The 17,410-nt window shown below is 41.7% G+C and overlaps 1 protein-coding gene across 9 annotated transcripts in view; it reads right to left on the reverse strand.

Annotated features, from left to right (window-relative positions):
* Positions 1-3,444: 3,444 nt before the first annotated feature.
* Positions 3,445-17,410, reverse strand: part of LOC147311324 (phospholipid-transporting ATPase IH-like) — a 32,899-nt gene continuing 18,933 nt past the window's right edge. For 2 of the 9 annotated variants that reach the window (XM_086266210.1, XM_086266207.1), the window contains 16 exons: positions 16,490-16,561; positions 15,585-15,658; positions 15,397-15,500; positions 14,524-14,705; positions 13,835-14,068; positions 13,516-13,693; positions 13,324-13,426; positions 12,897-13,042; positions 12,414-12,473; positions 11,360-11,487; positions 11,130-11,265; positions 10,593-10,616; positions 9,682-9,747; positions 9,449-9,552; positions 9,172-9,337; positions 3,445-6,394 (listed from right to left, as the gene is read on the reverse strand). In XM_086266210.1, coding sequence (XP_086122336.1) covers positions 6,122-6,394; positions 9,172-9,337; positions 9,449-9,552; positions 9,682-9,747; positions 10,593-10,616; positions 11,130-11,265; positions 11,360-11,487; positions 12,414-12,473; positions 12,897-13,042; positions 13,324-13,426; positions 13,516-13,693; positions 13,835-14,068; positions 14,524-14,705; positions 15,397-15,500; positions 15,585-15,658; positions 16,490-16,561 — 2,050 coding nt within the window. In that variant the 3' untranslated portion in view covers positions 3,445-6,121. Of the gene's footprint in view, positions 6,395-7,164; positions 7,384-8,434; positions 8,550-9,171; positions 9,338-9,448; positions 9,553-9,681; positions 9,748-10,592; positions 10,617-11,129; positions 11,266-11,359; positions 11,488-12,413; positions 12,474-12,896; positions 13,043-13,323; positions 13,427-13,515; positions 13,694-13,834; positions 14,069-14,523; positions 14,706-15,396; positions 15,659-16,489; positions 16,562-17,410 lie in introns of those variants that run through there. The other 7 variants (XM_086266211.1, XM_086266215.1, XM_086266213.1 and 4 more) reach the window with 7 other exon arrangements.

Raw genomic sequence — 17,410 nt, forward strand, 5'->3', positions numbered from 1 at the left:
GTGGAAGAATTTTGCCCCACTCTTCTTTACAGAATTTGCAAATTGCATTGCAGTTTTCAAGCATAAATGGCTTGTTTAACTTCATGCCAAAACATGTCAATTGGACTCAGTTCAGACTTTTTTCACTCCAAAACCTACCGTTTGTTTTGTGAGCCATTCAGAGATGGACTTGCCTGTATGTTTCGGATCATTGTCCCACTGCATAAACCAAGTGAGCTTGAGCTTTAGGACACAAACTGGTGGAAATCCTCTTTTAGGATTTTCTGGTAGAAAACAGAACATTCATCAATTACGGCAAATTGTCCAGGTCCTGAAGTGGCAAAGCAGCCTCTGACCATCACACTATCACCAACATGTTTGATTGTTGCTTTAATGCTCTTTCTATGAAATGCTGTGTTAGTTTTATGTAAAATGTAACAGAACTTAAACTTTCCAAAAAGTCCAACTTTAGTCTTGTAGTCCACAGAATTTTTACCTAAAAGACTCTGTGTTTTTTTTGGTCAGGAGTGGTTTTCGCCAAGTCTCCAATGGATGCCATTTTTGCCCAGTTGCTTTCTTATTGTTGAATCATGAACTCCGACTTTAACTGAAATAAGTGAGGCCTGCAGTTCTTTTGATGTTTTTCTGGTTTCTTTTGTGGCCTCCTGGATGACTTGTGAGTGTACTTCTGGAGTGATTTTGGCAAGCTGGCCACTCTTGGGAAGGTTCACCACTGTTCCAAATTGTCTCTATTAGTGAATAATGGCTCTCACTGTGATTCACTGGAGTCCCAAAGCCTGGGAAATGGTTTTTAACCATTTCCAGACTGGTAGATGACTTTGTTTCTCATCTGTTCTTGAGTTGCTATGTGTGTGGCCAAATACAAAGTTCTACAGGCAGGATGGAGATGCAGCCCAGTGACTGCGTAGAGCTAGCGCCAACTTGTGGGTGGAGCATTTTGGTGAAGTTTTGATGAACTGTGACATACTATATTGCTGAAAATATTCACTCACCCATTGAAGTCAAGTCATTGAATTCAATCACTTCCATGGCTATGTGTGCAACTTGTCTGCTAGCTAGCTAATGTCCAGCTAACTTCACTCAGAGATGGAGAAAGAAAGACAGGTCAGGACAGGAATACCTAGTTAAAGGTAAGGACTGCTCAGTGGTATTTAATAAACTGGAAATATATGCAAGTTCTCAATTGTTAAATCAGATTTTGGATATGTATTTGATGTGAATTTATGTTATTCTAAATTGAGAGACATCCTGTAAAACAAACTACAGTGTGCTAACTCTACGGGAGGGGATTAGGGCCACTGGGGGGGGGGGGGGGGGAAAGGATTCTGAGATTGATGTCAGAATTCTAACTAGTCAGAATTCTAACTAGTTAGAATTCTGACTAGTTAGAATTCTGAGAGAAAAGTCAAAATTCTGAGATTAAAATAAGCATTCTGACATTTTCTCAGAATTCTGAGTCAGATTTCTAAACATTTTTTCAGAATTCTCTTTCTCAGAATTCTGACTTTTTTCTCAGAATTCTGAATCATAATTCTAACTTTAATCTCAGAATTCTGAGTCGGAATTCTGAGAAAATGTCAGAATGCTTATTTTAATCTCAGAATTCTGAATCAGAATTCTAACTTTAATTTCTGAGAAAAAAGTCAGAATGCTTATTTTAATCTCAGAATTCTGAGTGTGAATTCTAATTTTAATCTCAGAATTCTGAGTCAGAATTCTGACTTTTTTTTTCTTCAGAATTCTAACTTTAATCTCGGAATTTTGAGTCAGAATTCTGACTTTTTCTCAGAATTCTGGCTATAATCTCAGAATTCTAACTTTAATCTCGGAATTCTGAGTTAGAATTATAACTTTAATCTCAGAAATCTGAGTCAGAATGCTGACTTTAATCTCAGGATTCTGAGAAAAATGTCAGAATTCTTACTATAATCTCAGAATTCTGAGAAAAACGTGATCATTCTGACTTTAATCTCAGAATTCTGACTCTGGATTCTGACTTCTTTTTTTTTTTTTTTTTTAGAATTCTGAGTTGGAATTCTGGCCTTAATATCAGAATCCTGAGTGAGAATTATAACTTTAATCTCAGAATTCTGAGTCAGAATGCTGACTTTAATCCCAGAATCCTGAGAAAAAAGTCAGAATTCTGACTAAAATCTCAGAATTCTGTGAAAAAAGTCAGAATTCTGACATTTTTCTCAGGATTCCGACTTTATTCTCAGAATACTGGATTCTGAGATACAATAGGGCCACTGGGGGAAAAAAAGAATTCTGAGATTAAATTCAGAATTCTTACTAGTTAGTTTGTTAGTTTGCTGAAGTGTGATGGACAGTGTGCTGGGTGGAGCTGGGTTACATAAAGGATAGCAGAGATAAAAATGAATTTAGCTGAGTGGCATTCACTGAAATTAACCTTCATAGCTACTTTATACCATCTAGTATAAACAAAATATTGTCAGTGTATAAGATGGAAATCAGCCAAGACCATTCATGAAACATCTGCTTACATCTAGTTGAATTCAGTCGTGCAAATCCACACAGAGCAGTAAACCTAATAGTAGCAGCAGTAGGCCAGATCGGCTGATCACAGCCTATACACTAAGAAACCCCACTGGAGCTCACAATAAAAATTTTCAGCTGTGATTCTTTACCCAATGCTGTGCTACTACGACCAATTTTAGGGTTCCCCCACCTGCCAAGTTTCACTTTAACACTCCCCTTTTTTCCATAACTGATTCAAGCAGTGTAGATTCATAAGGACTCATTAGACTGAAATAAAGTTTGCATTCCCATTTGTATTCCCACACTATGTTAATGTGATTTTAATTACATGAATATAACATAAGGTTCAACTAGCTTTCCACAGAAATAGCTGGTAGAAACATCTTCAAAAGAGCTACTTTGAGTACGTTTCAGAGCCCGTACTTTTTCACTTTTACTTGAGTAATGAAGTTGAATCAATACTTTAACTTTCATAAAATTTCTGTACTTTTGCTTCCTCTACAAAGCAGCTGCCATCCAAGCATTACATCAGCAAGTGCAACGCACTGAATGCAGTGGTGTAAAGCACACCACTACTGGACTCTAGAGGAGCGGAAACATGTCCTTTGGAGTGATGAATCACACTTCTCTGTCCGGCAATTCCCAGAACAGTGCTTGTGTGACTGCATTGTACCAAGTGTAAGTTGGGACAACTCCTCCCCCCCAAAAGTTAGGTGGAGGGGGAATTATGCTACAGGGCTGTTTTTCAGGAGTCGGGCTCGGCTCTTGCAGAAAGCCTTCCCAGATGAGTTGACGCTGTTGTAGCTACAAAGGCTGGGCCGACATGTTCAATCCTATCGATCAAGAATGAAATGTTACTCAGTTGCATCTACGTGTGATGGCAGATGAGCAAATACTTTTGGCGATATAGTTTATAACACAAACCATGGCAGGACAAGTGTTTTCACTCTTTATTACAAGCAGAATGACAATACAGTGCTTTGCCCTCATTTGCTACAGACAGGCTGGCAAAAAGTCAACAGGTGAACTTTTAAAATCTTTTATCCAAAACGGAAAAAAAGTAATTTCTCAAAACCTGTTTAGTAATACAAACAGTGCCGTACTAAAAAGGTATGATATGAAGTGTGCTGCTCAGAGCACAGAAGTCGACATATCAGACCTTTGCCAAGCTCAGGAGTGACAAGATGAGCACCTGCTGTTGTGCTGATGGACTTAGAAAAAAGCAGTTTGACATTCTGATCAGCAGTAGAAGGCTGGTGTGATAAATCCATTGCGACAGAGCTGACACATACAGACAGTTCATTCCTAGTCAAGTTATTTGGTCACTTCTTTTTTTCCCCTCCCCTTCTCACCCAATACAATCTTGTTAGAAAAATAACTTGTGAGGAAGAGTGAACCATAAACCCCAGCTGACAAGACAAGACCTGGTTTTGAATGGTCAAACAGATCTGTTGTAAAACAAAGTGCACTGTGTATAACTATTGGTAAATCTAATGAATCTTAGTTTTTTCCTCTCGTTTTGGTTACAAACTCGACCACATACTCTAGCATAGAGTTAAAATATAGTCTTCTCTCTGAGATACAAAAGTAGCAAAAAAAAAATATACACAATGGACAACACAAAAATTGACTAAGTGGTGAAAATTTGAAATGTGGAGGAATTTGCTACTAAACATGTCTGAATTACAACAAATGCTTCCCCGTCATATCACAAAAGTTACATTATTATTGTAGAATATGACATTTAGACTATGTCTCGATACGGTATGGCAACGGCACAGTGAGGTGGGACACTGTGTTACAAGCACCAAGTACGTTCCTTTTATCGCTGAGGTCGGGATGTTGAGCCCCTCCACACCTGTGGAGGCTTGTGGAGTGAAAACTGAAAGGAAGAGTCCAGATTAATGATTTTATACATATTGGCAAATGGTGATGTGTATGAAACTGTATAAATGTATAAAAAAAAAAAAAAAGAAGAAGAAAATCTCACATTCATGACTTCCAGAGTCAGTAACTTGCTATGTAACCCAACAAAATTCAGATTTTTAGAAATGCAGAAAAAGAGGTTCACCGAAAATGAGCTACAATCTTCAGCTGGAGGACGTGATGGACAAATCACTTCAACATTCTCATTGATTTGATTGTGACATCGCCGATTCAAGTCTCCCACCTTCTTACAAGAAATGAAATCTATCCAACACCCCTTCTCACCACAATATAGATCAATATTGTTTTTTTAAATTTACATCCACACATCAATAGTGACTGACATCAATAATTTTCGAACAGTACAAAAAAAGAAAAAAAAAAAAAAAGCCTCATGGAATTATGTGACACAGAGACAGCCCCTTATAACGTGACAACATTAGCATTCTTACGTTAACTTTTGCATAACACGGAGCACAGCAGCAAACACACGAGCACAATGCAACAGGGAGGAGTAGCAAGTCATTTAGGACATCCACAAACACGCAAACAAGTCCCAGGCTGCTGCTGTTACCCTGCACAACCACGTGGTGGCAGGAGAGGGTGCAGTTTTGCTAACTGTTCAGGGAAAAGGAAAAAAAAAAATCACAAGTGCCATGAAAGGTTTGGTGATGAATGATGTCTGGGACAAAGAGGGATGTGGAACAACTGAGAGAAGAATAAATCAGCATGCAGAGAGAGATCTGACATGCTACGCTGACAGATAAGGGAAACAAAGCTCGACACAATTGTGAGGGTAAAAGAAAGTAGGAGGAATAATAGACTCATTGTACTGTATATATTTATATCTATGCTCTTTGAACCTCCTTGTACTCTCACAAATGTGTTTAAAGTGACCACATATAATCAGTTTAAAAGGGAAAAAAAGGGCATCTATGAATTAAGGCAGGGTGGCTAAAATACTGCACATCCCTCTTCAGATTTCCCCCGCCTCTCTCCTTCAGCTGATGGTTGTGTGTAAGGCTTTGTAAAAACATCACTTATGCTTCTTTTTTTCCAGTTTTTCTAAATCTAAACACCTTTCTCCTTTGGCTCCTAGCCTGCTGCTGTGTTGTTACCTGTAAGGCAAAGGTGTGTCACATACAAACATACAATAAACAGGCAAAATTCATGCGTACTCACGCTCATGCACACGCACGCACACCTAAAGGGCTGAGCTTGAAGGCTATCCCCCTTACTTGGCCAGACCACAAAATGTACATAAATGTTTCCGACAAACATTTACAAAGAAGCGAAAAAAGGGGACGCAAAAGTGGAGGACCAGGCAAGAGTGTCAGACTGAAAATGAGACGAGGAAATACAAAAAGGTTCAACAGTTCAAACGGCACAGCTCCACAGTGCGAGAAGCATTTTCGCACATGGTTCTCCTTTTGCTCATAAACTTTTTCAAGTAAGAGTCTGAGCAGGGAATTTGCTGAATCAAACCAAAAAAAAAAAAGAAAAAAAAAATGAGACAAGTATGTGAATTAGGAGTAAGGGCAATACTATCTAAAGGGTTTTTCACTCAGGTGTAGCCCAAAAATGCACATGGTGAACTTAGCATGGAGTGTCCATGCTTCAGATGTGTTTGAACATGTCTGCGTTGTGTAATTCACGGATCTCTGAGATGCAGAAGCTTCAGAGTCTGCATCTGTGTTCACACTGAGGTTTCCGGCCCAGGAGCGTAGTAGGCGAACCCTGCCCCAGAGAGACGGAGCATGTAAGGGCTGAGAGGACACAATTCTGTCCCTCGGCTCTCTGCCAAATGGGCCAGGAGTTTCTGGGGTAGAGGGTCAGACCTGCAGAGCGACAGTGACTCTGCGGTGCCAAGGTGGAGGTGAGAGGAGTCCGCGCTCGTGCCTTTGCAGGATCGACAGAAGGACAGTGGAGTCACGGCCGCCACGCTACCCGGCAACAGCTTCTGATGATCCTGCACAAAAACAGAGAATCCACCGTCATAAGACATTTCAAGCGATAGAAGAGGAAACTGGAGGAAAAGAAACATGCAGGTGAAATTATAGAATTTGCGAGAAAATCTGACACATGCACACGAAAGGCAGAATTATTTTCAGAAGGTTTAACATAGTTATTTGGTGGTCTGCATATTTATTTATTTATTTTTTAAATGTGAAAAGTAACCTTGACTCTACTTTAAATGCTGAAAAGAACATACTCAATAACAATAAACCTTCTGAAAACAACCCATCATGATTAGCAATCATGTTCGATTAAGCATGCTTGTGTAATGAAGACAAAACTCACTTGCAATTCTATGTTTCAGCACCAGATGGCGCCAGTGTACACTTATTACAGACACTGATGCACAACCTGGTTTGCCAAATTGCCAGAGACAAACTAAATGTCACCCCTGAGTTTAATTTGTAAACATGAGTGCTGGAAGTAACCTACTTGGGGCCTTTCCTAATAAAATATAGCCTTAGTTACAGACTGCACTTATCAAATCTGTATTAAACCTGTAGCCTCTCTGGGTGAAACTAGCGCTGCTGACTTAATTGGGGATTGTGATTCCTGAAAGTAGCTTTGGCAGAAGGAAATTCTTCATGAAGCAGCACTGCACCCCCGTCACTCTGAGCCACAGCACAATTGCATGCCGCATGCAGTGCAAAGCAGCAGGAAGCATCATGGCATCAGCATTAAGAGCCCAACACCCCACTATCCACGCCCTTTGTGTGCCGTTACCATGGTGACCCTAGCCCCCTTGTTGTGGGTACTCTAGGGTTTGCTGAGTAGGGTGCTGTGACTATGTGGTACCAAGGAGTCAGAGCTTCTAGCAGCTTTTTTTCCACTGTCTCCTTCACAGGTCCTCTCAGGGTGGAGTGGGTCCCTTTCACGGCCTCCACCTCCACCAGCAGAGCCAGGAGCCACGCTGTCCTCCAGAACCTGCACAGAACTTACCCTCTGTGGATGATGTTAAAGGACAGGGGTTGATGAAGGAATCTGCTCAACCTTTCGTCTTTTGTCTAGTAATGCTTCAATACTTTAAGCTGATTTAAAAGAAATATGGATATTTAATTTTGGGGTGAACGGTCCCTTTAACAGCTGTCCAATTCCCAGACGTGGTCTGGGATTGCAAATATTTTCCATAAATAAGATTTGTGCTATCATGTAAGGCTGCTATGGTTTGGTGATGTTTGAAAAACTCCAGGACTATTTGTCATTAAATATACAGCTACTCTTGGCTGCTCCCTTATTCACAAGGGGTGAACCACAGTGGATGGCTTTGCATATTTGATATGCAGATTTTTACACTGCATGCCCTTCCAGACCCCCCCCAAACGGATTTGTGGATTTGTGTCTCCTCCTGGGATTGACCTGGGGATTTTTAGCTTGTTAGGCAAATGTATAAACTGCTACACTATTTGTCATTAAATTCAATTTTAGAATTGTTGGCCAAGGCAACAAACATCTAAAAATGGATCAAAAACAATTAAAAAAACCCCAAGAATACTTGCTTAAAGTGACATGAAAGTTACTCATACTGGAGCAGCTAGAACCAAAGGTCGTTTTGAATTTTTAAACCGAACAGCTAATAATTGATTCACTTTTTGACTAATAAACCAGCTACAAATAAATAAGAAAAGCTAAACTGGTATTTTCTAGAGGAAACAGTGTGCAAATTTCTGTAAAATTCAACTGTTTCAGGTAAAACCTAATATGACAAAAGTCCTACCAACAACGACACATCATCATTTTAACAACATATAGATGAGACTGGCTGGAACGGTGACAACAAAATACATGTCAAACATACCAAGGGAAACTAAACGCAATGAAATATGTAATGAAAATGGCAGCAAAAGGATACTACAAATGCAACCTTACAAACCGGGTGCTGTGTCGTCATTAGCAGCTAGTAGTTAGTTTCACATTAGTAGAGATGGTGCTTTGTGGTTTATACAGGGGCATGCCACCATGCAAACAGAGATGAGGGCTTAAAAGAGAGGGTCACCTCCTCTTCCCGCTCCTCTCTCGTCTCTCTGGCCCAATCAGAAACTCATTCTGCTGGAGGACTGTGAAAGCATGAAGATGGTGGACGGTTCCACAGTAAGGCACGGGCGGGTGGACTGTAGTTACCATGAAAGAGCGAGTGAGTGGGGGGACAAAACAAAGGAGGGCGAGAGAGGAGACATTAATGAGGAGGGAGGAAGAAAAAAAGAATAAAGAGGAGGATGGAAGTAGTGAAGATAAGGCATAACAAGGCAAAAAGAAAGGAAAGGAGAGAAAGGCTCAATGAGAGGTGGTGTGGATTTTGATTACGGTGATCCATTAGGGTGCAGTGAGAAAGAAGAGAAGAGGAGGGGGAAAAAAGCACAAGAGGAAGAAATCTGTCAGACCTTTCACTCGCTTTTCCACTCACGGTGAAGCTTGTTTCACGGCAACGTAAGGCTAAGCCACAGAGAACGGGAAGTCAGTAAATCCAGCTGATATTCAAATAAACTAAGGATCTGAATGGCCTCCTTTCATAATACAGTCAACAGATTTATGGCACACCACTAGGGTACTGAGATGTGTAGTATGAGCTCAGATTTTGAGTAGTGAAAAGGGGGAAAGCGTTAATTAGTCACTGGTTAGCATTTAGTGAACACTATCAGAAATCACTACAGTGAAAAAATATCTACAGCCTAATTTCAGACACGAGACAATTCAAACCTCTAGCTTCATGTGGAGGTGGTGCCAACATTGTACCTGTGCGCGTTCAGTGGCTGTGGGACACATGGCCCTGCAGAGGACCTTCTTGATGACATCTGGCAGCAAGCTGACTGTAATGAGGAGGATGATGCTGAGCCAGGCCGGACCGCTGGACAGCATCTGCATGAACACGTAGTACATCCTCTGGTAGTTCAGGAAGGGCCTGAGCAGCGAAATAAAAGGCAGAAAGAAAAAAAAAAAATCAATGACTTTCCTGAAATACACTGATCAGCATAAACTTTACTGATTCAAGTAAAATCATAGCACATCTTACCAAATGATCCCACCCCAGAGAAGAGAGAAGATAACATAGAAAAGTAGCGACCCCCAAATGACAAAGTGATTAATCCAGGTCCAGTGGTGCGTGTCCAAGGCAAGCTGAAACAAACAGAACATAGACATAGTGAAAAGGAGCTAGCTGGGTACAAACTAAGATATCATTTATGTAAAGGTAGTTGATATTAGCTTTACTTAAATATTTTCCCCTCAGTGGATTTCCAAACACACCTTTAGTGTTACAGTGAACACCAGAACAGTAAAGATGAGAGTCCCAAACGTCCAGTTCCCAAACATCTGCAGGGATAAGAGAGGAAGAAGAGAGTTAGAGGCAACATCAATCGCACAAGCTGTTCTCCCTGCATCCACGGATTACTTAACACCCTACGATACCCGCCCGCCCCTCCAGCAAGTAAACCGAGGAGGGAACAGACACTCTTACATCATATCTGCTGTGATAAAAGGTGAGAGAAAGGGATATTGTGGGCACTGAACTGGAGGCTTTTTCACTTCATATCTCAGTGTGCAAATATTTCTACCTGATGAAATCCTAGAAAGGTTTAAGGAGACATCGGGGGTGAACAGATGGGATGAGAAGATGAAAGAGGGAGGATCGTGACAGGATAGGAAGATCAAGGCAAAGAAACCAGCTGTCTGTTGATACCAGTGTCCATTACGTCTTTCCTTTATAAACTGCAGAAATAGTACGGTCCCCCCCCCCCCCCTTTATAAACCTCCCACATCAGTGAAATTACATGGACGTACAAATACACACAAATGCACAAACAAGGTCGACAGAAAACAAACAAAACAAACAGATGTTGGATCTCGAGCCACAGCGATACTAGTATTCATTTGTTTACTACCAGAAGGAAACACAAGGATAATGTGAGGAAGCATCTAAGATTTCTACCATGTCAGTTAAGATCAGGATACTGTGCAAGGATTCAGGGCTTTACATAGATTAGGGGAATAATGGAGCGCTAGAAAACTACACATTCAAACAGAAGTGCATGGATGGCGGTGACGTGAGACAGGATGGAGTGGTATGAGACGGTCAAACTGAAGGCGTAAACAATACGACAGGAACGAAAAAGGGTATGAGAGACAGAGAGAGCTGACAGGGAGGGAGACAGGCTTACCATCTGTGTGTTGGTGGTCATAAGCTGAAGGAGGAGAGGGAGAAGAAGAAGAAGAAGAAGAAAAAAGAGGAGCAAAATAAAGAGAGAGGAAGCAGGGAGAAGGAGGGGGAGGGGAGAAAAGAGAAAAGAATCAGGACAAAGGGCAAAATGAATTTCAGGATGTCTCAACTTAAAAAACAGGACCGATCAAAAACAGTTGACATGATACAAATTAACAATACAGAGAAAGATGCTATTGTCAATATGAATGGAGATCCAATGTAGCTGACCTATGGGGACCCAGGACAGACACGTTACTACTACAGATCCACAATGCCAGGACCGCAAAGTCAAACCGCTACACCTAAGCTCCTCTTTAACGAGACCCCATCGAGTGAGCGTTTATAATGAGAGCACTTACTTTACATCCATTTATTCCCTCTAATCCCCTAAAAGATGCCTCAAACACCACAAACACCCCTTAAGTCTTCAGTTTCCGCTCTGTTCGCGTACTGGCCGTTATCACCGCCTTTTGCCGACAGGGAGACAGAGGCTTACCTGGCCGTTGCTGGTGAAGGTGGTGTTGTCAAACAGGAAGTAGGCACCGAAGAAGAAGACAACAGCATCAAACACACCCAGGCATGTCCAGTAGAGAAAGACAGGCCAGCGGAGGAGGGAGTTCTTCGCAATGTCCCTGAGAAAAACACAGAGTGACAACGTACATTAGGAACAACAGCTATTACATGCACAAAGAGAATATTTGGGGATCGGATTTCTTCTGAGCTCACCTGTACAAGGAGGGCTCTCTCTTCAATGTGTCCATGCTGACGTGCTGCTCAACCAGGCTGTACAGCAGAATGGGGAGGGAGGTGAAGCTGATGTTGTAAAGCGTCAAATACGCCGTGTCGTACAGAGGCTGCAGAGGAAACAGACGGCATCAGTGATCTGAAACCATTTACATACTGACATATTTGACTTATTAGAGCTAGGAACGTTACTGTGGTTCTCTTAACGGTGTCCGTTGAAACCCTTTAGGTGCACAAACAACTTTTACACCAACAAAACAAGCACAATGGCTAATGTGTGATGGCTTTTGATGAAGCGACATGAAACAACCCCTTCCCTCCTCACTCTGATGCTCAGTTTGAGTTCTTACAAGTCATCTTGAATACGCCTACATGCCTCAACGAACTGGGCTGCTGCCATGTTAACTGCATTAACAAGCTGTTAAACATGTGTACCTAATGAACTGGCCTGTGAGTGTATGTCTAATTTATTCTATCGGTTTTAAATTGGTCTCAACTGCTATATGCTTCGCTAAGTTTGCCAGACGATTAGTGACTTCATCTGCCATATAAATACTGTTGTGCATGTAATGTTGTTTTCTGTTACTATGGTTGATAGATCCCCAGAGCTGGAGAGAACACAGCACTGAGAGAAAATGTGGCGTCTATGGGTGCTTTTCATTATAATAACTTGTGAACTATCACTTCCTCTCCCCTCCATCTATAAATTATTCCTTGTCCAGCATTGCTGAAGTTCTTATAATCACTTAAATTCACTTCAAGACACCTCAAGAGAACCTTTTGGATAAGGATTAGGTCATGTCTCCTCTCTTGCCCCTCTCTCCTACATCAGTGGGAGGAGTTAAGAATCAAAGAAGAGATACAAGTGAGGGAAGAAGGATGACATGCCAGCACACGGCGTGAGCAAAACCTCTCTCATCATCAGTGATAGATACAGAAATAGTTACTATTTGAAGCTCCTGTGAGAATATGTGACCAATGCAAATATGACTGCGTGCTTCTCAATGATAACTCTGACACCGTATAAAGTACTTACCTGCTGGGAGAATCCACAGAAGAATTGATAGAGGAACTGAGGGAAGATGAAGCATACATTCTGGAAAGATTTAAGGGGGGGGGGGGAGAAGAAAAAAAACAACACAACAAGCAAAGAAAGTGATAAGCTTGTGACAAGTACGAATGAAAAAAATTAAAGACTCTAAAAATGCTACTATCTACACATTTCTGTTTATGCAGAAATTGTGTGCTATAAGCTCACTGAGTGGGCCGTAAGCAGCTGGCCTGCCAAAAAGGGAAAAAAAATGAATCAGTTGGCAGGGCACTGTTTGCTGTGGAAGCCGCCCACACTGATCATCATGGGCATGAATCCGGGAATAGGTTGCACCACGGATTCATGAATCCAGTAATCTGTCAGAGTAGCTGCAAAATCTGGTTCATTGTGGCTGTGTTTCACTGGGAATTACGATAAAGTGATTAAAACGTATGAGCCACTTGAGCGCATGAGGCGCCCGTCTAGTACCTTGTAGAAGAAGTACTGAACGAGCTCAGCAATTCGGATGTAGTAGTAATGGCCATGGACCAGAAGCATCTTCTTCAGGTGTTTGAACTTCGGGATGGCGTAGTCACTATTTCTTGCTGCTTGTCTACCTTCTTTACCCATGATGCCTAAAGAAATGAAAAGAGGGTTAAATGCAGCCTGATCACGAGTCTAATCGCATGTTTATTGCTGCAGTTACTGCCTTTAGCATTTTACTTGCAAATATCCTGCAATTACTACAATTATGCCACATGTGATCACCTAAATTGATAGATTATTGTCAAAAACAAAGGTTTACTTTAGGTTAACCTAAAGCTCTGCTATCAAATATCATGATCAGCATTGGGTTAAATATTAAATGGATGATTTAGCAAATTAGCTGATAATTATGGTGCTTAAATGCACTCACCAATTCCCACATGTGCTTCCAAGATCATGCTGACATCGTTGGCTCCATCGCCAATAGCGAGGGTTATGGGGTGCTCCTTGGAGGCTTTAATCAGCTTCACAATCTGCGAAAAGCCCATCCCATTCCAATCAGTACCACTGTGAATGTGCCACTTTGGAGGTGGCATATTTACTTCACGCATACTTCCTTTACCTGTGCTTTTTGCAGAGGTGCCATGCGACAGCAGAGTACGGCGCTACAGTTACGACAGATCTCTAGAAAGATCTCTCTGTAGTTGCCGTGGCCTGCACCCTCCTGGTTGGGCTTCAATACTGCAGAAAGAGTGGCCCCGTCGATAATGAGGCCAAAGTCGAGGCAGTCTACGGACAAGCTGAGAAAAAAAAAAAAAAACAATGCGTCACAGACTAATCAACAGGGAAATCCATGTACACATCAGAAGGACTAAAAGATCTACTGATTTGACCAAGAGGCAGTTGCACACATAACGCAGATTGCCCACATGAGCATATACCCAGAGATGGAGCGCTGTCTGAGAACAGTCCTGTTGAGTTCAAACAACACATCGTGAAGGCTCTGCTCTTCCGTGCGTTTCTTGGTGAGCTCCAGGATTTGGGTGGTGCGACGGAACAGCTTGCTGGCGTAGCAAGTAGCCGCCGCCGTCTCCATCTTGTCCCCGGTCAGGACCCAAACTTTCATCCCAGCCTTGTGCAGTGACTCAATAGTGTCTGCTGCTTTCTCCTGGAGCCTGCGCATCGATAAGTCAATAAGTGATGCAGCCTCCACTCAGCTATGCAGAACTAAAGCATTCATCAAAGCTTCAATCAATCCATTACAGACTGGTGATAACTTATCAATGCATGGCCACCCCTGTCCCTGCCCATCAGCAGCTTATCTGTTAGGAAATTAAACTGTCGTGCTTGCGATCAATCAAGTTGGGGTCAATGCTGTGGTCTGCTATTTCCGAGCGTAAAAACATCTTGCATATTTATTCTCTCAGTGGAAAAGAAACAGCAGTATTAATAGTAAGTCACCTATCAGAGCTCTGACACAATATTCTTCTTGCACTCATGAGTCATGAGAACGCTCTGAAGACAATCCTTTAAGGGCGGCTTAATGATTCATTAATCTTCCCTTCTGTCCTTCTGCCCCCCCGCTGCTGCACTGTTTTTAAATCTCTCCGTTCCCCTCTTTCTGACCAACCTGTCCTCCACTGCTGTGGCACCCAGAAGAACAAAGTCTCTCTCGATGATGTCATAGGCCTGAGCCAGCCTCTGCTCCCTGTCCTGCAGGGCAAGTTTGGCTTCCATCAGGTGATGACACGCCTCCTGGTATTCAGACTGTGAGAGCCTTCGATAGGCGACGCACAGAGTTCGCAGCCCTTCCTGGTGTTACAGCGAAGTGAGCGATGGAGAAAAATGAACAAATTCAAATGCTGATCGCAAGTGTTCCAATCTCATCCACATTAGAGCCATACGTGCTTTAGAATAAAATGTGTTTTCATTCACATCTAGCAGAGTTATAAGTGCACTAGCATTTATTTGTAGTTACATTTGTATCTGTCATTTCAAGGTAGGTGCAATCTTCACTTTTTAGCTGGGCTCCAAAAACCCCCCTGGGGGAAATATATGGCTCTTTAACTGCTACACGCTCAACTATCCTGTCTAAGTAGTTGCTAACTTTGTCTTCTAATAATTTGAGTGCTGGATCGGTACCATTTAGAGATTTTTTTGTTGGCTGGAACAGTGGACTGCTTTAGCTAAAAGTAAGACTCATTAAGGTGCAAGGCGTCAAAGAAGGGCAGTAAAAAAACAACAACAACAACAACAAAAAACACACACACAAAAAACTAGTATGCTAAAAGATGAAAAAATAAAAATGCCACACAGAGGTACTCTTTTCATGTTTTTAAAGGAAATATTAATTTTCTTTAAACCTCTTGTTCAAATGTAACATTAAAATTTAAGTTTATAGCATGAAGCTATGAAAGATTTCTGAATGATATCTAAAACTGACCTGATGCAGTGTATCATCAATCCCCTTATATAACCAGTGCTGGTTAAACTGTCCACTTACCACTGCATTTTGTTCCACCCGGGCTTTAACTTGTTCCACCTTTCCCGAGACCACTCGTGGAAAAATGGATGAGTCAGCACCCTTACAGAACAGCAGGTAGTCTCCTGGGAGCACGCAAAACAAATATCCGTAAAGCCAACTGCAAGAACTGCATCCGATAAACAGCCCCGTGTTAGACGATATCTTACCTGAGCTCGACTTGACTATAACGCTCATTCGCCTCCTGACAGAGTCAAAGTTCAGCACATGGAGCAATTCAAACCTGATGGAGAGACGGCATTGGCAAAGACGCAGTTATTGTTTTGTTAATTTTCTTATTTGCAAAGATATTTATTTGTGGCTTTTTTTTCCCCCAGAGTGCTGCATATTATCTACAAATTGTCCAACACTCAACAGTTCTGATAAGTGCACACACTCATTTTTGCATTTTTTTCCTCCATTCAATTTAGTTTCCAATAATTTGTAAGATAAACAACTCACATTATCCCCTCTTACAGTTTCATTACATCCTTTAACTTCCTGATTAGCAAGCTGTAAAACAGACCACAATGCAGATTGATGGCCGAGGCTTAAATTAATTCTATTTTTGGCTCGAGTGGTCTTGGATCCCTTAAAAAGGGTAAAAGCACAAAATGCAAGAAAGCTGTAAAACCTTTTTCTTTCACATTGCCGCTAAAGTCTTCACCGCTGCCCACTGCACCACCCTCCCTTCCTGAGCTCCCCTGCTTCCTTAAAATAGCTCACTATTGACAGGCCACTGCAGAGAGTGATAGCGAGGGAAAGCGGTTACACAAACACATCCCACGGATCAAAACATTAAACACTTGCCACAAAACCACTCTCTAATGGAAACTCGTTCGGCTTCTGTTTTTTCTGATCAGCTGGAACGTTTTGATTCGATTGAGTAGTTCCGTAAAAAGCAACCCTCTGCCTGCTCTTTGGTGGTTGTAGTTTTTTTGTAACCTCGGGTGAACATGAGACACAAGCTGAGGGCTGTTGTATGACGGCTTATGTGTGACCACAACTCCATCAAGTGAATTAATCTCATTTTATCTCCTGTGGAGTAACCGCACCAGTCTCTTAGCACACCGACCTTTCAATCTCGTCATCTTTGTTGAGGATCTCCATGTAGTTGTCCTTCAGTCTTAGATATGTGTAACCGAGCCTAGCAACAAGAGTGAAAGGAAAAAGATGCATTAAAGCCCAACAAAAAGCAACCATGTACACCAATACTCGCTTATGCCCCACTTGGAAAGGCTAAAGGTGCTCTGATGCATTCTGCGTAACCTGAGCTCACACATACGCCGAAGACAGAGCACATCTGTGAAAGCTATATAAGACAGCAGCATTCCCTGATGGTGCATGGTTGACGTGTCCTACACTATACTATTAAAATAGCACACACAAAAAAAATGAAAAGGTTCTCTGTGTTGGCGTGGACTTGGTGCTTCTTGGGGTCCAGTTTGAGTAATTCAACAGTAATCAGACAGTAAAACACAGCACAAGTTAATCAAGGATAATACAAGTCTGAAAACTTCACAGCAGCCTGTCTGCATCATCCTCTGTGCCATCAAGGCTTTAAATTGTTCTTGACCGACCAACAATTTGCACTGCCAGATAGTACTTCAGGAAAAATTGAGCCAAGACCATTTTGTTGGAGGGGGTGACCCTGCACCCTCCCTCTGCCAACATAGTGGACTCACTGCAAGTGGTAAGGAGGATATGTCTTTGAAAACAAGCTGTTACTACAATCAACTGTACAGGAAGTTATCACAGTTATAATATTTTTCAGACAATTTTATTAAAATGTCCCAAAAGCTGCCACAAACATAATCTAGAGGAGCTCAGAGTCATAACTTAACAGAAGGGACAGCGAGCAGACTGTATCAGCACCTACGTGTCACACATTACTTTAAATTATAATACAAATTAAATGTGTCAGTTTAATAAGCATTCACACCTAAGCAGCTATCATGAAGGAGGCAATTCACCATGAAAACCTAAACTGTTTATT

This window comes from Aulonocara sp. 'chitande type north' Nkhata Bay, linkage group LG16 (genome assembly GCF_057382095.1).
Source record: "Aulonocara sp. 'chitande type north' Nkhata Bay isolate Kocher_YH1m ecotype deep benthic linkage group LG16, A_spYH_male_GT1.1, whole genome shotgun sequence".
In the NCBI taxonomy this organism is placed as follows: Eukaryota; Metazoa; Chordata; class Actinopteri; order Cichliformes; family Cichlidae; genus Aulonocara; species Aulonocara sp. 'chitande type north' Nkhata Bay.